Source organism: Amblyomma americanum, chromosome 4 (genome assembly GCF_052857255.1).
Source record: "Amblyomma americanum isolate KBUSLIRL-KWMA chromosome 4, ASM5285725v1, whole genome shotgun sequence".
NCBI classification, from domain to species: domain Eukaryota; kingdom Metazoa; phylum Arthropoda; class Arachnida; order Ixodida; family Ixodidae; genus Amblyomma; species Amblyomma americanum.
Window position 1 is genome coordinate 48,597,905 of NC_135500.1, and position 20,852 is coordinate 48,618,756.

The window sequence follows — 20,852 nt, forward strand, 5'->3', positions numbered from 1 at the left end:
GAATTTGCCTTTTCTCTGCCTTCCTGGGGGAATGCCGGCGGATGAGGGTTTGGACGTTGATTTATATAATGCCAAAACTTATACGGGGCTGTTTTGATAAAATTGTTCGAAGTAATACCTGCAGAAACGTTCTTTCGAGCATTTAATTTTACTCTTAAGTGACTTTGTTAATTCCTGGATCCGCAATTGGTAGGCTGGGACAGCTCGTAACTTGTTAGATTTGCGTCGCCTTTTTATTTTGCGCTTCGTATGTATTATTTCACGCGTGATCCAAGGATTTTGCTTACGGATGACATTTTTTGTTGAGGGTACAAAACGGTCAATGCAATGCCCAATATGAGCTTTGAATTGAAGCCAGGCCTCGTCTATGCTGGTTTGTTCGTTGGTGCAGAGATCATAGAAGTCTGGAAATTCGTGAGCAAGGTAAGTAAGTATGGCTGCGTCATCTGCTCTATTAAATACGTGTACACCTTTAAATGGACGATGAGAGCGGATGACATTCGGTAAGGGCAAGGTGCACACCACCAGTTCATGGTCAGAAAGGCCTTCATGTGTATGAATGTTAATTGTACCGCGGAGGAAGTGGTCTGTAACAAATATTAGGTCGTGAATTTTTCTGGACGCTCCCTGTATGCGAGTGGGCGTGGAAACAAGCTGACTTAGATTAAATGTGAATAAAAAATCAAGCATTATGGAGCTTGCCACCGTTCCTGAACCCAGAGAGCTCCAGTAAATTTCTGGAAAGTTAAAATCTCCTGCCATTAGTATCCTGCTGCCAGACATATGCTTTAACATGTAATCAAACAAGGGATCTAGGTACGAGTTTTCTGCGTTTGGTGGCCGATAAACAGCGCCAACGTGCGCGATACCATTTGTCAGATAAATCTTACACCAAACTGCTTCAACTATTGGAACGTCCGGCATGACTGAATATTTTATGTCACCTTTAATAAGCAGAGCGACGCCCCCTCCTTTTGATTCTCTGTCTTTTCTTACAACTGTGTAGCCCGGCGGCACACTTTCACGGTCTGAAATGTTTTTGTGTAACCATGTCTCTGTAACTGCGACAATATCGGGTTTAAAGGCCAGCACAATAGCTTCAAGTTCATGTGTTTTATTTGTAATACTGCGTGCATTTAAGTTGAGTACAGTTATTGACGTTTGCTCCTGGTGATTCGCTTTCCAGTGTTGTTTTGATCTTCGTTTTTTGGCTTAACTGGAACAATGTCACCGCTCTCACTATCCCACGTGAAGAGCTGACCATTTATTTTCACTTTGTCATATACCAGAGATACCTTTTCTTTTCTATCACGGTGTTCTTTAGTGCGGTCCCATAATTTTTTCCTAACATTCCTGACAGCAAGCGAAAAATCTTCTCCAATGGAGAAACCGGAATCTTTTAGTTTAGAACATTGTTTAAGAATGCTAAGTTTGTCTCGGTAGTCAAGAAACTTCAAGATTATAAGCCTAGGCCTAGTTTCGTTGTCTTTACTTGGTCTGCCCAGACGATGAATTCTTTCAATGTCTGTCTTTGTAATTCCAAGTATATCCTCAAAGACCGTTTTCGGGACAGTTTCATGCAAAGTGTCTGTAGTTTCATCCTCCTGCTCCTTTACACCATAAATGATTAGATTAGAGCGACGGCTTCTGTTCTCAAGCTCATCGATTTTGCTGGTCATGGTAGCAAGGTTACGTTCTAATTCCGTAACTTTCCTGGCGCACTCCGTGACTTGCGTTTCAAGCCCACTAATTTTTTCAAGCTTCTTTTCTATTGCAATAAGCTTCTGGTTGGTTACAGCTTTACCTTTCTTAATTTCCTGAATGTCTTCAGCAATTATCTTCAGCTGTTCAGCAATCGTTTGGTCAATAGGGCCGGGATTTTCTTCGATATCACCGCCAAGCAAAAGCTGATATCGGAGCGACACAATCACATTCAAGAGCAATTCACAAAGCGGCTGTGGGCACGGCAGCAACAGTAAGCAGACGTTGTTACTTCTAAATGATTTCCCGTAACGTTTGCTCACCTGTGCGAAAAATGCGAACGGGTTGGTGACGCTCATCTTGGCGTTGCCGCCGCGCCCACTGCCGAAGGAGCCGGCGAAACCGCATTTTATACTGGATGGTCCTGATGTCCGTGTCGATGCGTTTGTGGTTTCCGTTGATAGCCGCGTGGTGCCATACGAGATATGATAGTCGCGCTGGTGAAAAGTGGCGGGTCGAAACGCTGGGATCCCTTCATTGCCTCCAGTAGCCCGAAGAATGGTCACTGACGCTTGATATGCCGATGGCGGCGCCTCTGGTAGCAGCAGCAATCCAAGAAAAACCTGTGCGAAAAATGCGGACGGGTTGGTGGCGCTCATCTTGGCGTTGCCGCCGCGCCCACTATTCAGTTCTGTCACGGAATATGCTTCCGCATAAAGTTGGGTTTTTTTGCATATGAAGAATGCATATGCGGTTGCGGAGTCTTTTGTTTGCAATACATCATCCCAGTCAACTGCAGCAACCATGTTTTGAAAAATAGCAATATTATGTTCATCAATGTCTTTCTACATAGTGGCAGCGGAAGCAGACGTTGAATTTTTCGATAACAATAATTGGGTGCAAGAATATAAATTTAGGCAGGTGGTCACCTATCATCACCATCGTCAGCTTGACTACACCCAATGCAGGGAAAAGGCCTCTCCCATGTCTCTCCAGTTAACCCTGTCATTTGCCATCTGCGCCCACCCTATTCCTGTAAACTTCCTAATCTAATCCGCCCACCTAACCTTCTGCCGGCCCCTGCTTTGCTTGCCTTCCCTTGGAATCCACTCCGTTACGCTTAAGGACCAGCGGTTGTCTTACCTTCGCAGTACATGCCCTCCCCAAGCCCATTTCTTCCTCTTGATTTGGGCTAGGATGTCATTAACACGCGTTTGTTCTCTCACCCACTCCGGCCGCTCCCGGTCTGTTAACGTTGCACTTATTTTTCTTTACATGGCTCTCTGCGTTCTCCTTAACTTAAGTTGAACCCTTTTCGTACGCCTCCATGTTTTTCACCCTTAGGTGAGTACTGGTAAGGTACAGCTGTTGTACACATTTCTCTTGAGAGATATTGGTAAACTCTCATTCATGATCGCAGAGAACCTGCCATGTGCGCTCCACACCATTCTTATCCTTCAGTTATTTACCTCTCAAGATCCGGATCAGCTGTCACTACCTGTCTTAAGTAGACGTACTCCTTTACCAGTTCCAACACCTTGCTGCACAGGACGTCCTTTAGTACTGCATACGACTCACCTGTCCTCCTAACTTCACTAAGCCCTATGACAACCCATTTAATACCCGCTAGTTCCTCGAACAGCACTGCTAGGCTTGTCTCACTAGATAAGGTTCTAGCGCTATACGTTGCGAGGTTCAGATTCCAATGGCGGCCTGTCCGGAGCCAGAGATTCTTAGCGCCCTCTGGTGCGTCACAGATGTGACCGCCGCCGCCTTGGTCTGTTGCTCCATGCCACTGGAGACTGAGGGCCGAGGGTTAATTGGTTTGTTCATAGAAGGTAACCTATAGAGGATGCAAAAACGCCTGCTTGTATCTGTCTAAGAGTACTATTCGTAAAACATAAATAGATCAAACACTCGCATGTGTTTGTTATTCTGGTTGGCACATGAATGACATTGTCACAGGCAAAGAGCCATTCCTTAGGAGATTAGGATATGATGCCTCAACGTTGTAATCACCGCATATAACGGCAGGCATATGAAGTTGGCCACAGCATTCCAATACTTTTTCCAGAAATTCAAGGAAGATAACCAATTCAGCCAGAGGGAGGCCTATCAACAACTTCAATTAAGGTGCTGATACACTTAATCATGGCGCATTCGAAATTATCAGTAATGAGGCAGTATTCTGAGATGATATTATACCTAAGAGGCTTTTTACATAAATAGCGAGACCTTAGCCTCTCATATTTCTTCGAAATAGCGATATGCACTTATATCCAGTAATTGAAGAGTATCACAGCATCGGAAAACCAGGTCCCGGTAAACGCTAGGTTATCGAAATTATGATCTAAGGTATTTATAAACATTGATACTGTCATTTTACATCTTAGGCTAAGGGCGTTCAGGTGAAGCAAGGAAAACATTTTTTTGCGAAGCTGTGATTTACAGCGTTTGGAAGAAACAGGGTCGTAATAACTGGAAGAGGGGCTGCTCATGTTAGAGGGTTCACAAAATGCTCAAATCGAGTGGCTGGCTTATCTTATTTTTTCCAAGTCGTCGATCTAACAAACTGATAGTGCGGCCTGGGGGGGGGGGGGGGGGGGAGGGGGGGGGCTGAGACGCAGTGACATTTTTCCATCCTTTCGTCCATTGGCCAAGCGAAGTACTCTTTTTCACAAGTTTTGATTTCCATCATCCAGAAATGCTTTTTCTTTTGGGGCTGTCAAGTTTTCATTTATGAAAAAAATTTTGCGCCTGGTTTGAGTTTTGCTATTCCTTCAAGCCATGTATTTCTGCTACGGCGGGACGCGAAACGAATAAGCATGGAGGCCACCTTTTAAAGCGAAACCCTTTCTTGGCTCAGGAGTGTGCGCAAGACCTCTCCACAGGAAACGTGTAGAAGTCTCTGCTCCTCCTGCCAATCAAACTGAATGAAAAAATTTGAATAGAAAATAAAATAAAATGAATTTACGAAGAAAGTAAACAAAATTAAAAAATGAAAAACAAAAATAAAAGAAAACTATCAGAGAATAAAGCAAACAAGAAGTGAAGAATGAAGAAATAGAGGACAGGAAAAGGTTTTCGCATTTCCGCTCATAAGCCGCCCTTCTGCTTCTTTATTGTTGGAGCACGCGTATTTCTATGCCGTTTCACTGGTTCAAAAAATCCTCCGAATTGTTCGTTATTGACGTCTTTTCCAGAAACTCCTGTGGGAGTCTTGTGCTGCTTTCCATGCCGGCAGAGCTTAAATTTTGCGTGTTGTTGCATATAAAAGGCTGCTTAATTTCAGAAATAAAATAAGTCGTTGCTGGCGCCGTCTGTTTATGTGCCCACCATCGCCTTTTGCGCCATTTGGCCACTTTTCAAGAACTCTATTGCTAAGAAGTATGCTCTACTGGGTGGGTGTACTTTGAACGAGCAGAAAGCCGCCTCGTCCAATCTCGTGCTTCACTGCCGTGATTGCATGCAGCAAACCAAGCGCCCTTGCCTCCCAGACGTTCGCAACACCAAAATATCTCACAGCAACAACAATCAAGTTTCCGGGGAAACATTTGAAGCTGATGTCATTTCCAAAAACCACGACAAATGTGTGGCGAATCTTTCGGTCGCCATGCAAGATAATGAGTTAGCCTTTTTGGATGAGTGTCTCAGATACTGTTGATCAATGATGTTTTCTTTTTGTCTTGCAGATTATTTTTCCGTACATATTCGCGCTCCTTTCCAGTAAATTTTCAGCTGTTAGTCAGCGCATCTGTTGTCTTTTCTTTCTGTCCCTTGTCGAATTTCGCGCTGGTCGTCATAATGAACTCTACTGCTACTTATGGCCAGTGCCGCAGAGGGCTGTTTCCTTCATTGCAATAGAAGTTTGTTTGCACGGTGTCCGCATTTTAGAGGCAACTAAAACTATAAGCACGACAACATGGTGGTCAGCCTCGCACTGCTTGTGCACGTAAGGTATTACGCGGCGCCTCGGATTTGTACTGACTTCAGGTTGCTTCCTGTTATGTGCAAACTCTTCAACATCGCATCTGTCATACCTTCCGTGTTGCCATGTTCCGTGTTGTCATACCTTCCGAGTTAAATACACTTATGAAAGAAAAATTACAAACAGCAAATTAATGCATGGCTTGGAGAGATACTTTGGAGTTTATTAACGAACAAAATTAAAATAAATAAAAAATGCAAAAAGATACTATCACTTCGTGGAGTAGTGTGCTTAGTCTTGCTGCATGCGGGTTCTCGACTCACCCGAATTGATGATGACCAGCAATCAGCACAATATGTTCACAAACACGCAACTACAGTCACTCAGTCTTCCTTGAATAGCACCTGTAGACGCCTCGAATTTTTCTGTGTGAATTGCGTGATGACACGGGTGATAAAGTCATTTCTGCGCTTCGTTGCACGCTCTTCTTGCACACTCATCATATAAAGGCTGTCCAGCCGGTCGTTTGTCCTCGTTGAGCGTAGCCAGGTTTTCACTCTCCTCATTGTATTGAAGGAGCGTTCGACCGTACAGGTAGTAACCGGCAAAGCCAGAGCCACCTCAACGGCTTTTGCAACACCGGGGAAGAATGTTCTGGCCTGAAGAAGAAGCTGGTAGTAAGTTATTTCTGATGGGTCCCCAGTTTTGTTGCACCACATCTAGATGACCTCTTCCTTGAAGTTGTCGATGCCGTAAAAGGAGTTCTTTAGCGAGGGCAGCGAACTCAACATGGCTCAGGTGCTTCATTTTTGATGGATGCGGCTGGAAAAGTTTGAAGCTCTTCTCACTGATTTCAGTAAAGCGGCGAGCTAAACAAGCAGTGAGAGAGTCCGAGTACGGCACATATATTGTCACACGGTAGTATTCCTCCGGTGACTGAATCCCGTAGTTGCCTCGGTGGACCGGACAAGAGACTTGCCTTAGTACAACTATCACCACATCTAAGTGATTGGCTTCCTCCCTTGCTGCATTCATGATGTCACAGAACTCCTATACAGCGTTTGTCCGGTGGTCGCGAAAAATACTTTGCAGTTCAGTGATGTGGTCATGCATATAATGAAAGCTCCTCGAGTGCTTCGACTATGGCCACGTAATGCTAAGAGAAGATCCCAATAGACTTGTATTTTGCAGACCATCTTGTCTCACACAGTATCGGAATGTTGGGCACCAATTTTCACCGGAGCACACTCTCTCGGAAGATTCATAGTTTAAGGTTTGTTTGATTATCCCAACTGTGTTTCAAATTTCAGAGACGTCGTTCAAATCTTTGATGACGAGATTGAGTTTGTGACTTGCGCAGTGGAAAATAGTGCCTTCGGGAACTGTTCCTGTGTTTTGTTCACTCCACCTTCTTTTCCAACCATTGTAGAGCATCCATCGTACCCCCGCCCAACGAGGTTCGAAAGAATCAGCCCGGATTTCGTCAAAAGCTTCATGATTGCAGCGGGGATACAACCGGAGTTTAATTGCTTCAGCTCTACTAACCCCAAAAAATGCTCTCGAACGCACACTTCGGCTCCCGCCTTGTCAATAAAGCGAACGCCTATAGACATCTGCTCTTTTCCAGAAATATCTGCACTTTCGTCGGCAAGAACGGAAAAACCAAACGCTGTGTCAGTTTCGGCAACTATCTGCTCTCTCAGGATGTCGCCACACATTGTGATGATCTCGTTCTGGACGCGGACAGAAGTGTACTCCGCATTGCCAGCAGAAGCGAAGTGCTCCTGAAGTCCTGAAGCTTCTATCTGAAAGTCAAGGAGATTGTCGGAGCTAAGGCGAGGAAGAACCAGCTCCGGCAGCGTTGAGGTTAAAACTGTTTATTTTCTACGGCACAGACTGACACAGCGCAACGGAACGAGGACGAGAAGAAACACGAAGCACAGGACGGGTGCGGCGGCTGCTCGCGCTCGCGCTGCACCGGCCTAGCCCAACTTCCTCTTGCTTGTCCGCGTGCAATGGCCTGCGAGCCGAGCGCGCTGCGAGGTGCGCTACAAGATCATTGAAAACTCCACTATCGGACTGCTTGCCGCGGAATGGCAAGTCGTGCGTCGCGCAAAAGACAATGGTGGAAACTATTGAAAATAGTTTCTCACGATTCCTTTCAACTTGTTCGTGCAGTGCTCTGTTCAACTGCTGTACAACGGGTAGCTGCTTGCCTTTTATCACATACTACATAAAGTTCTGTGAGGCCGTCATTGCCTCCTGGTGCCATTGGGACTTTACGTGATCCCTGCATACCTCGTGCATTTTTCTGTAGTCATTGAAAGTGCGCAAATATAAAACTACCTTGAGGAGCCCGGTGAACACGCGCAGGAAATGTGACGCAAAAATGAAAAGGGGCGCTTTCGCTGTCGCTGAGTACGCAAGCCAAGGTGCGCAATCTCCCAGGCATTGGTGGCGAAAAGGCCTCTTTCCAGGTGTTACATCCTTCTTAAAGTCGGATGTAACATTTGGCGACCATGGCTTAGTAAGAAGGCGTAAATTCAAAAAGTACAGGATGTCAGTGAGTTTAGCTTTGCCAAGAAACTCCCCTAAGTTATATTCTTGAGGCAAGTTAGTTGTCTTCTTGCTGTTGTCTCGGGACTTCAATCCTAAGAAAGGAGAAAGGGAATCATCTCGGTCTACTGCGTCACTGGAGCTCACTGTTGGTGGTGTCCTATCCATGGAGTCGACGACATCAGCTCGTCAGGCGATGAAAGCTTGCATCGCTCTGGCCAATGCTACACCGTTGTCACATGTCACACCAGAATCTTCAGTGGCGCAGTTGGATAATGCTTCGTCAGACAACCGCTGATGCTTGAAGAAGCGTCGGATGTCCATCATTCGGGACCGCGCGAGACAAAGCTGGTTAAGGAGTTCCTCGTGGTTGATAGTGTTAGAATATATATACACATTGATTGGGAAAACAGATGAACGCGTATGTTGAAAATAAAAAAAAAATGGCTATATATACACCGAAACTTTTTTACAGGACAAAGGCAGGCACGCAGCTTCATACACCTCGCTTGATCTTGCTCGCGAATCCGCAGAGTCGAGCAACCGCACAGACACTGCTCGTCGCTCTCTCGTCCGCTCTCTTGGTTGCTCTCAGCTCCGTTGTAAACGGGCCACTTAAAAACACCGAAGCACACACAAACACAGAGGCGCGCACACGTGCAAGAGCTTACTTGCCGCAATGTGTCCGAGTGCGCACTTTGGGGGTGAAAGGAACGCCGCGCGACTTTCGAGGGGAAGGGACACTCGCCACTCCGGTCGTAAAATTTGTTTTGTGTGTTTTTATGGGGTTTACAGTCCCAGAACGACTCAGGCTATGAACGCAGTAGTAGAGAGCTCCGGATAATGTCGACCACCTGGGTCTCTTTACAGTGCACTGACATCGCACAGTACATGGGCGCATTCTGCATTTCGCCTCCAACGAAACGCACCGCATCGGCCGGTATCGAGCCGGCGTACTCGGGCTCAGCAGTCGAGAGCACTACCCGCTGAACCACCGCGCCGAGGCTTCGGTCGCAGAATGTAAAGGAGGCACTCACAGAAACAAACATATACGCACGGAAAGGACGCCATGTAAAGGGCGCTCGATTACAATAGTCTTCATACGAGGTGGATGGGTCGCGGGTTACACCGAACATGAAAATGATCGCAGTAAATTTAAATGCCACATTGGAATGTTACAGTGATGTTGAAAGTTATTAAATACCATTATGTGTTTAAAAAAAGCATTAGTTCAACATTGCGAGTAAACATTATTTTGATATGGTGACATTTTAATGTTGATATATTGTTAAAAATTACCATACAATGTTATATGCTGTGCCAAAAGATTAGTTTTATGTTTCAGGTGAACATTGTTTTATTATAGTCCTCTAACTTTTATTACAATGTTGAAATCATAAATATCAGCAAAAGTGGAATATGTTTGTCCCAGACCTTTTATAACTGTTGCTACAGTAAATATAATGTTCGACTAGGTGTACGTTGCAACTAAATCTCTTATATTGTGCCTGCCATGCCTTCCATGCACAGCTCCAATATTTTGTTGCGAAGTTTTCTTTATTACCCAATCGTCACTATTACTCACCAGCCACCGTTTGGTAACGGGTGTATAGGCTTAACATGATAGTACCCGTTCGGAGGCGAATGTATGATTTGCATGCTGTGCTGTGCGTGGAGCTCGAGTGTCGCCCCCGTAGTTCGTCTTTAAAAGTGTCAACTTGTGTGCCGTCACAAATGGTGGACCCGCAAGCTCTTTGGAGGTTTCTTTAACATTTTCTAGAATGTTGTATTTATTTTTTATTGATTTTTATATAGTGCTTCAAAACATTAAATATATAACATTGCAAAAACATTAGAAAAAGTACATCAAGAATTTACAATTATCTGTCGACTAAAGTAAAAAAGTAGCATTGTTATAATGTTTCGGTCCTACATGGGATCAATATCAGTGGATATGGTGCAAAGATGTGGCGGGCAACAGCTTACGATTTTTTAGTTCGCAATAGCATTTGCCTCATCTAGCTTGGAATATGTTTGTCCTTCCTTTCGAAGTTTTCTCCTGTCATTTTTCTCGTTCCCTGACTTTGTTGATGACCATTTGCGAATTTTCCAGCTGGCACCAAAACATTATAGCAATGTTACTTTTTTGTTTGTTCGAATATTACTTCAATGTTTTTACTATATTTGTAAAGGCGATGCTTAATTGGGCTACATTCATTTTTATTAGTGTATGGCGCCTACCCCGCAGAAGATAGAGCGGCGCCCTGCCAAAGACGAGCCTGCCACGAAACCACCCAAAGGGTTTCTCATTGTACAAAGATCACGTGCTGGGAAACACGTGACCTTGTCGGCTCCCCTTGTGGGAAGATGGTCGGAATCATTTACTCGCTGCCGCCGCTGTGGCCGAGGCCTCTCACGCCGGAGGGGCTCTCAGTCAAATGCACATCCTCAATGGTTGCCGGCTCGGTGGCTGTCGTACGAACGTATCCTTTATAGCGAGCGACGAAGGCGAAAACAAAATGCCCTGTGCACTGTCTGCCTCCGTGTCGCTATCTCTCTAGAGATCAAAGAAACCGACACCGATCTCAAGACGGCTCGAAACACATGGTCGCAGGTGCCGATGTATGTCTTCAACAGGTCGCCCTTCAGCAGAGCTAACGATGGCGTCGTTTGAAAACGGCGGAATGACGCATTCCCGGATGCTGCACTTCGCAGGTGTGACCCAAAGCGTGAGCTGAGCGCACCACAGCCCCTGGCGTGCGGCACTTTCACCTACGTTTTCGCCATTGACGCAGCCATCACTCAGGGTTCGAGTGAGGAGGCGCGTCGCAGTAGCACTCAATGCGAGGATTACGGCGGCGATGTGCAGGGGGGCGAAAGAGAAGGCTCTCGACTGGAGAGGGCTCGCATTCCTTTTCAGGAAAGGGGGATCATGTATTTGGTCATGGTGTACAAACATACTACACCGTGTATTTGGTTTTACTTTGCTTTGTGTTATCGGCCGGGCGCTGGGTTTGAGGCTGTTGTGTGGCGGCCGCTTCGAAAGCAGGATCCGCTCGTTGTCGGTCCCCTCGGCTCCCTGACACGCTGGTCATCAAGAGCGTCCTGGCGTTTGCCAGCGCCCGTTCTCGAAGAGTGCCGGCTATGTTTTATGGCCCGTAATTTCCCTTCTTTTTATGTTTCATATGTTTTACTCGTTCTCTCCGAAGCCTAGATGCGGCGTTCCTTTTTACCTGTTTTCATTACAGTAGGGGAAAAGCGTGTGGGCCTCCATTTCTGGTGTTTCACTAGAACACTTTTTATATATGAGAAAAAAAAACGTTGGCTCGTTCTCTTTTCTCCTGCAAATCATACCGCAGACGCACTGCAGCTGCTTTCATGGCAGTGTGGCTCTCTGGGTGTTTACACTGTATAAATTCGTCCGCAGCGCTTGACAATCGTTTTCATAACCAGAAAATAAAGCAAAGCATAAACTCCTGCGAACTACACTTTCCATTATTAAAAAAGTTCATTTCATTTACTATCCTAATTTGATAGGTAGCCATACACAAAATTTAGTTGCAGTTGGATTTAACTGGGACCAAAATAATTATGTCGTCCTATCTTAATTCGTTCAAATGGATCGCATAATGACACTACTGGCCTCGGCTTTCAGTGCACTACAAGCGTGCAAGCTTTTTTGAGGGGCGGATTTATATAGGCGTGGTGTGGGTGGCGGGGTGGTCGGAATTTCACCATTTCGGCAAGAAGTGTCTGCAAGCAAATGTGACGCCACGGGAAGGTGCCACACTTAGTAAGTGTGGCGGTCTAGACTTTTTCCTAAATGTAGCCGGCAATTCATGAGAAAGCGGAAGTTCTCGCGATAATACTGGTTTTGGTATATGGTGGTTTAACGCCCCAAAGCGACTCAGGCTATGAGAGACGCCGTAGTGAAGGGCTGCGGGAATTTCGACCAGCTGGGGTTCTTTAACGTGCACTGAAATCGCACAGTACACGGGCCTCTAGCATTTCGCCTCAATAGAAATTCGACCGCTGCGGCCGGGATGTAACCCGCGGCTTTCGGGCCAGCAGACGAGCGCCATGACCACTCAGCCACCGCGGCGGCTCTCGCGACAGTACTTCGTAGATCTCTATGTTCAAGATAGAAAACCTCAAGCGTTCCTCTCAGAATTGTTCGCTATCTTCAGCCTGTCATTCTTTCCCTGGCGTGCCATCACCAGTAAGATTACGTCATAGTGTGCAGAGTGCAAAGTTTGCTCGCAATCCTGAATGTCGCTTCTACGGATATAAGGAACCGTAGTGTTCTAATCAACTTTTTACTTCGAGCAAAAAAAAAACTTATTGTCCAAATTTCCAAAGAGGTGCAGCCCCCCCTCTCGTCCCCCTCCCCCAATCCGGACGCCCACGGTGCCCTGGCAATTTCTGAGTGGTGATCCAGATAAATCCTTTCGATGTTCCATTGATCTCTTGTTGATACATCGGCCTGTTTGGCCAATGTACGCCTTCCCACACGACAGAGGGATAGACTACTCCTTGGGAACACGTGACCAAGGATTCTCTGTGCCGCGTGGTACAACCGATGTCCTTTTTTGTCGTGGCATTGACTCTCCGGCACAGTCGGGAAAGGCGCTGGGGGCCGTGAAAACATCTACATCCGCTTTTTTTCCTACTTTCTTCAGGCTATGAGAAATGGTGTGCATATAGGGAACAACGGCGACCTTTTTATTTCGCTGCCGCACTACTTCCGAAGCGTCAGTTTTCGTGCGCTTAATGTTTCTTGAGGTATGTTCAACTACAGAAATGAGTAGTGCTTGTGGGTAACCTGAGTGTGTCAGCCCGCACGCCAGGGCTGAAAAGCTTTCTTCTAGTTCATGCTTACTTTATTTGGAGTTCTTGGTTCGCGTCCTTCATTGGTTGGCGTCCTTCTCAAATAAAGTTGCAATTCAGCGCTCGTGTGTCTTCGTTTTTTCGCCCTCCTGGCCGTGTCTGTCATGCGCTGTTGAAATATCGTACATTACGAGTGTACGCAGCTATGATAGAAGGCGCGTGCTTTATTCATTTCAGAGTAGGGCATTGTGCTCTATATTGCGGTTGTCATACACACGCAACCACGCACGCACACCCTGGCCGCATGTGCGTCCATTAGCGTAGCTGAACGTTCTGGTAACACTAGGGGAACTTCATCTAGTTGGCATTGCAGCCGCGATCGAAACACTACTATCGAGTGGCAGGACGAGGGTGGATGTTCGGCGTCCAGCTTTCGACTATATTCATTTCTACAGAAAGTGTCGAGCCAGACGTGTAAAAAGACAAAGGTCGTTTATGCACTAGAGATAACCACGATTAATTACATGCCTTTGAAATATAGCTGCAATAATAAAATGGAAGCTACAGCCTATGTCCATCGGTCATTGCGACAGGCGCCAGAGTAGCCCTCTAGGAGACGAGTGACGAACATACTCTGCTGGACGTGTCGGTATCTAGTGTGGCTCGAAATTCATACGGCGGTGTTGGTTCCCCCTCATGAAGGTTTTCGTACTGCAATAACAAGTTATCGACACGAATATATCATATGTAGCGGCACCTCGTCTATTAATCACTTTGGTCTACGTCGGAGCTCAAGAAATGTAGCCTTGACACCACCTTCTCGTTCTGCCTTTGATGGGAACAATGTCATGCGTGTCGTGAAAAAAAAACAGCAAGAATATTGGAAATGCTTCTACAATGGCTTCCACGCAGGCACGGGTCGTGGTGGAGGGCGGCTCCTCAAAGCCCACATGGCTACGCGCCGCCCTTCATATCTCGAGAAGCTTTCAGGACATGGACGATGGCACTTGCGGTTCGCTTGATGCTTGAGGCGCACCGGCAGCTTTTATAGCAGTGTTTTATGTACCAGGAACAGACTGTGCATATGACCCTTTTCTTTATATTTCACGCTTAATATGATCTACCTCCGGCTTTTATGCGTTGCATATTGCAATCACTCAGTTCAGCCCTTGGGCGCGGCCGGGCAGCCACCAAACCACCAAACCACGGCCGCAGCCACCACCTGACTCCCGCTCCTCCCGCTAGGGGCGCTGCGCCGGCGCGTGACGTCACGGAGGAAAAGCTGGGCCCCAACTCGCGTGGTCACGCGCGGCCGCAGCCACCACCTGACTCCCGCTCCTCCCGCTAGGGGCGCTGCGCTATGATTGACGTCACGGCATATGTATAAAACAGCTGCGCTCCTTCGCCGGGACAGTCTTATACCCCTGCCACACGGGCATTTCGAGGGCCCTCGAACCGATAGTCTATCGACTCAAAGGCGACCGAACGCTGCTACACAGGCAGTTTCAATGGCGATCGAGTCAATAGCCTATCGAGTCAACGGAGCAGCACGGAACTCCATCGAGATATGCAACGCATTCTTGGCTTAACCAAGCTAAGCCTGGCTATTTTTTGAAAATTAATCTCACAAATTCAAATGTCAATGAAGCAGTGTATAGTATCACTCGATTCTCTTGACAACCTATAAAAAATTTCTGATCCCCGTTTGTATGAATCTGTTGCTCTAAAAGAAAACATTTCCTGTGATTTATTTATTCCCAAACATTTCTTCTCCCCCGCTTTCGATTTAAAATACATAACGCAGGAGTTAACGCACTCATTGAAAGTCCCCCCCCGATTGATCGAAAATAAAGTGGTCGGCCGCTACGCTTTAAGCGTGACGTCAGAACTGGCCACGTCATCTGTACGTCTTAGCTTTTCCGGAGCTACTGCTGCTCATGAGCTCGCTGCTTGCTCTTCGGATGTGGCCGATTCCCACCGTACTCACCTCGCCCTCCTCGGCAGCTCTCTTCTTTGCACTGTAGATTAGGGACCAGCAGAAGTGCCAGATAGGCGACGTCCATACTGCAATTAACCGGCGCTAAAGCGTCAACTTGTGTGGTACGGTAATGCGCGTGCGCATATGTCGACGCTTGTCATTCGGCGCAATCTTTATTACCGGCACATCATGCCTGAACACAAACTGCTGCTTCTGCTGCATGCAAGCGCAGACACACACTCGACATTAACCGTCAGGTATTTCTCACGCACTCAGATGACTTTTAATTGTAATTATTTCTTCAAATGAATGTATTTAACTTAAAAATAGTGGTGATTAGATTTACAATATCCACAATCCGGACGCATTTCTTTTCCAGTCAATCCGAGCCTGGACACGACCAGGCGCAGTCCGGTAGTCCAGGACGCCGGCAGGCTCGCCGATGCGGCGCCGATGCGTGACGTAGCCTCATCTACAGTCTCCACGGAAACCTTTACGGAAACCTCCAGGGCTGGTCGCGCCACAACGGAAGAGCCTGGTAGCAGCCAGGCCGTGGAAGGCACCACGCCGCAGGCTAAGATCGATGGCGTGAGTCCAGCAGCAGTAGGGTATACTGCTGCGTTTCTTCTACGTCGCGTCAGTGTCTCGTTTACTGGCGTTATCGCTCCCCGGCCGAAGTAGAGCGCGACCAAACATAGGAGGGCATACAAACTGCCGTCTCCAGATGCTTGCTGGGAGGGATCGCAGATGTTCGGATAATAATTTCCTTTCTTTAGCTAATTGTCTTCTTAAGGGTCGCCGGGAACCTACTGCAGGACAAGGGCAACAATGGCAAGCGAACAGAAGCGGCGCTCCTGCCTACGCTGAAATGGCTCGGTAAAACACAATCATCATCATCGTCGTCGTCGTCGTCATCATCATCATCATCATCATCATCATCAGCCTGACTACACGCACTGCAGGAAAAAATCCTTTCACATATCTTTCCAATTAACCCTGCCCTGTGCCAGCTGCGGCCACCCTACCCCGAAAACTTATCACATCCGCCCAAACAAGTTTCCGCCACCCCCTGCTATGCTTCTCCTCCCTTGGAATCTAGTCTGCTACCCTTAAGGACCGGCGGTTATGTTGCTTTCGCATTACGTGCCCTACCTATGCCCATTTGTTAATCTTGATTTCATCTAGTATGGCATTAACCCGTGTTTGATCCCTGACCTCGGACCCTTTCTCTTCGTTGCACCTATCGTTTTCCTTTCCATGTCTCGCTGCGCTGTCCTTAACTTAAGCTGAATCCTTTTCGTTAGCCTCCACATTTCTTCCCCGTAGTTGAGTACCGGTAAGATACAGCTGTTGTACACTTTTCTCTTGAGGGATACTGGTAAACTGCAACTCATGATCTGAGAGAACCTGCCATATGCGCTCCACCTCATTCATATTCTTAGTTATTTCCCTCTCTTGACCCGGATCAGCGGCCACTACCTGCCCTAAGTAGACTTATTCCCTTACCACTTCCAGCACCTCGCTACCAATTGTGAACGGCTGTTCCGTTGCGAGACTGCTGAACATTACTTTGGTTTTCTACATCTTAATTTTAAGACCTACCGCTCTGGTCTGCCGGTCTAACTGATTGATCAGGTTTGGCAGTTCATCTCCATACTGAGTTAACAAGACAATGTCGTCAGGGAATCGCAGATTACGAAGGTATTCTCCGTTAACTCTTATCGCCAAATGTTCCCAATCTAAGCCTCTGAATACCTCCTGTAAACAAGCGGGGAATAGCATTGGTGAGATCATGTCTGCCTGCATGACACCCTTTAGTATTGGAATTTTTTGGTGGTTTTATGGAAGACTATGGTAGCTGCGCACTCGCAATAGATATCTTCCAGTATTTTCAAGTAACTGTTCTACACCCTCATCCCACAATGGTGGCGTGTCTACTGAAGTTTCGAGTGAGTCATTCGTTAATTCATTTTTTTCCTTAAAGACACCCTTTTTCGGAGGAATTACATAGGTGTGGGGTTAACATCTGAAAGTGTAAAGATTTTTTTAATGTACAGGAGCGACGGGACTTTACCTATGAATGTTAATGGGGCAGGGGATGGCTGCGATTTCATGGGGAATGTCGTTTCATGTCCTTACTGCTTTTAGGAAAAATGACTTGGAAAACGCAGTCGTATAGGCACGCTGGCGTAAAACTTCCAACGGATGGCCGATGCGGCGGGACGTGCGTGATGGTGGTGCCTAGATGCATAGCTGATATCTGAGCTGGGAATAATAAAGTCTGCGAAATAGACACAGGCTATAATTGCGGCGACAGAGGGAAAGACTGCGTTATAGGAACAGTAGCTTAAGAGATGGAACACTAATATCGGATGAGTATGAGCGATCAATTAAACGGCCGGCTCTGTTTTGGACAGTTTATAATGAATGAATGAGATATGCTTATTGTGGATTCCAAATGGCGAATGCGTGCTCAAGTTTTGACATGATCAATCTTTATAAGCAAGTAACTTTATATTTTGAGGGGCGTCGCGAAGATGACTGTTAAGAAAGCCTAGTTTGTTATTCACAGATGAGGTTAGGTTTGTTATTTGATATATCATTGCTCATAGTGATGCCTAGGTAAGTATAGGTCGGGGCAAGTTCGATAGGAAAACTACAAAACGATTGCGCAAATGAATGCGAGTTGCGACGGCAATTAAACGCCAAGAGCTTGCAATTTATTTATTTATTTATTTATTGAATACTGCCGACATGCTCTATGTCCAAGCAGGAGAGGGAAATACATACAGGGGAAAAGCAAAGCAAGTACGATAGTACCGAAAAATATAGATGCCACAAAATAAACAATGCAAAAACCCAATTGAAAATGCGGTTACAGTGCAGCTACTAAGCCAGCAGTGAAGATATCAAGAATGATTGGAAAGCAACAGAGAGTTCTGCGGTAGAGCATTCCATTCAGAAACTGTTCTTGGAAAAAAAAGAAAACTTGTGTGTATTTGCGCATGAAAAAAGAGGTTCCAGGCTTGGGTATGCTTGTGGCGCGAGGCTCGTCTAGAATCACTAGCGATGGGATTTTCGGGTCGAATACCAAGTCGAAAAAAGTATAATGAATGAAGGGAATTGAGTCTGGCTTTCTTCTATCTGAAAGTGGTTCTAAGCCTGCAAGTTTCAGCATGGCGGAAGGAGAGTATAGGCGCCTTTAGCGGTTGAAAATAATGCGAGCCGCAAGATGTTGAATTTCTTCTAGTTTAGGGGGTCATCTGTAGTGTAGGGGTCCCATACAATGCAGGCATATTCGAGAATTGGCCTTACAATCGATTTATATGCCTTCAGACTTAGGGCACTAGGCCAACCAACCATCCGAAACTTGAGAAGTCCTAACTTTTTGCGGGCGGAGGAACATATATTATCGATGTGTTTCGTCCATTTGAGCCGTGACGTTATTGTGACACCTAACTTAATTTTACATACAACACAAATCGCAATGCCATCAGAGACTTAAAACAATATAATATTAATATTATTATTATTATTATTATATTCTTTTAAGTCTCTGATGGCATTGTGATTTATGTTGTATGTAAAATTAAGTTGCGTAGTCTTTTTACTGGTGCAGAGAGAAACTTTGATAAAATTAATAACCATTTCCCATTCGTTACATCATTTTGCTAATAATTGTAGATTTGCGTTCAAAGTAAGCTAGTCAGACACAGATTTGATAGTATTAAATATAATACAATCATCCGCAAACAACATTACGGACACAGAGGGTTCGAGAGCTTGTGTGAGGCCGTTTACATAGATGTTGAAGAGTACTGGACCCAAAACTGATCCCTGAGGCACACCTGAGTAGACCTCTAAGAATCGAGAGGTGGCTCCATCGATTTCGACAAACTGCTTTCGTTTTGATAAATATGACGTGACCCAATTGATTATTTGATCCGGAATGCGTATTAATTTCATTTGTGTTACTAGTTTATGATGAGGGACTCTATCAAAGGCTTTGGAATAATCTAAAAAATTATGTCGACCTGGCCACCGCAATCAAGCGCTTTGGCAAGTTCATCTACAATGACCACTAGCTGTGTTGTTGTGGAGAATCCTCGACGGAAGCCATGTTGCGCTTTGGTCATTATTCCCGTCTGGTCTAAAAATTGTTGAGGAATTTGGTGAGTACGTGTTCTAGCACTTTGCAGGAGGTGGAGATCAGTGAAATAAGGCGGTAATTACCAACTCACAGTCGGTTGCCAATTTTAAAAACCGGAACCACGTGGGACATTCTTCATTCATCTGGTACTACACCCGATTCAAGAGACTTATTAAATATTATTATCAAAAACTTGGCTAGTGTTTAAGCGTACATTTTAAGAAAGGTAGTGGGAATATTATTGGGGCCGGGGGACTTCTTGGGGTCTAGCCGCAGGAGTAGTTCTACTATTCCTTCTCTGCTTATAGTAACACTTTTTTCGAGACTCTTCAGGCAGCAATCATTAAACGTTGTTTAGATTTGGTGAACACGCTTTGGAAGTAAGTATTAAAAGCATCGGCTATCTCCTTTTTACCTGTAATGGCAGAATCGTTGACAATTATCTTGTCAAGTTTTCTTGTTCCTTTGTTTTAGAGAAACTGCCAAATTTACTGGGATTTTCCGTCACGGAACGACCAAGCGTCTCACCAAAGTAGCCCTGTCTAGATTTTTGTATCAGTGACGAAATTGTAGCTTTTAGGCTGCTAATGATAGAAATGGCAGCGCTTTTTTGTCTTCGATATCTTTTCAGCTTGCGTTTAACGTGAATTATCTCTCTAGTTATCCAAGGACTTCTCCTATCTACCTTCTTTTTTCTCTCTCGAACGAAATTGTGCAGGCAGAAGTGGCAGAGAGTCCTAAACCTTAACCAAAGTGTATTGACATCACCACTATCGAATGATTGTAGTGAATCTTCTAAATAGGAAACAATGCTAGGATGATCCGCTAAAGCAAAATTTTTTACCGTTACGATCCTGGAAGCAATCTTCGGGGATCGACGTGGAAGTGAGCAACAAATAATACCAAGTTATGGTCCGAGATTCCATCATGCACTTAAGTAGTACTGTTTGTGATGCCATTTAGACAAAGGATTAGGTCTAACACTGAAGCTGTTGATTCAGTTACGCGAGTGGGGAGTAGAGCCACCTGCTTCAGATTTTAAGCTAGCAGCATGTCCAGAAGAGTGTCTGCACTTGGTACTTCATGCGTGACAGCAGTCAGCGATTCCCTGTCGACATTTGGAAGATTAAAATCACCTTCTATAATCATGTTGTGTCTTCGGGTTTTACCTAGCTGATCATACAGTTTCAACATAAAGTCATGGTGAACTCCATGCGCTTGGTAGACACCAACGATAACAATAGGATGCAAACAAAAGTCAATTTTGCACAACACACTTTCATGTTCACGGTCGATGGGAGGCAGAGCATAAGATGATAATTCTTATTTAACCAGAATCGCAACTCCGCCCCCCCCCCCCCCGTCGATAAGTGATCCTTGCGGTAGCCAATGTAAGAAGGTGGGAAAATGCAACTGTAAACCACATGAGGCTGCAGCCAAGTTTCAGAGATAACCACATGAGGATCGTAAGAAAGTAAAACATGCTCAAGACGCTCCTGCTTGTTGCCCACACTTCGCGCAATAAAACAAATAGGGCCAAAATCTTTCAGCTCAGTAAACCCGTTATTGTCAAGGCGTCAGGGCTCTTCTGGCTGCTTCGTGCTACGCAACAGCACCCTGAAGTTCTTTTCATTGTCCCACACATAAAGGTCGTCATTTATCAAGAGTATGTCATGGACCAGTTTTGCTTTATCATTAGGGCGACGATCGTC

At 45.7% G+C, this 20,852-nt stretch overlaps 2 protein-coding genes across 2 annotated transcripts in view; one reads left to right on the plus strand and one right to left on the minus strand.

Moving 5' to 3' along the window:
• The window catches only part of LOC144130110 (uncharacterized), a 120,346-nt gene that overhangs the window by 4,914 nt on the left and 94,580 nt on the right, over positions 1 to 20,852 (plus strand). Inside the window, exon 2 of the mRNA XM_077664126.1 lies at positions 15,370 to 15,578. Within this exon, the coding sequence (XP_077520252.1) occupies positions 15,370 to 15,578 (209 nt within the window). The remainder of the gene's footprint in view (positions 1 to 15,369; positions 15,579 to 20,852) is intronic.
• Positions 1,152 to 5,756, minus strand: LOC144127648 (uncharacterized). The gene is made up of 2 exons (XM_077660601.1): positions 5,742 to 5,756; positions 1,152 to 2,198 (listed from the first exon to the last, which is right to left on the minus strand). Exons 1-2 carry the CDS (start codon positions 5,754 to 5,756, stop codon positions 1,152 to 1,154), a joined length of 1,062 nt encoding a protein of 353 aa, XP_077516727.1.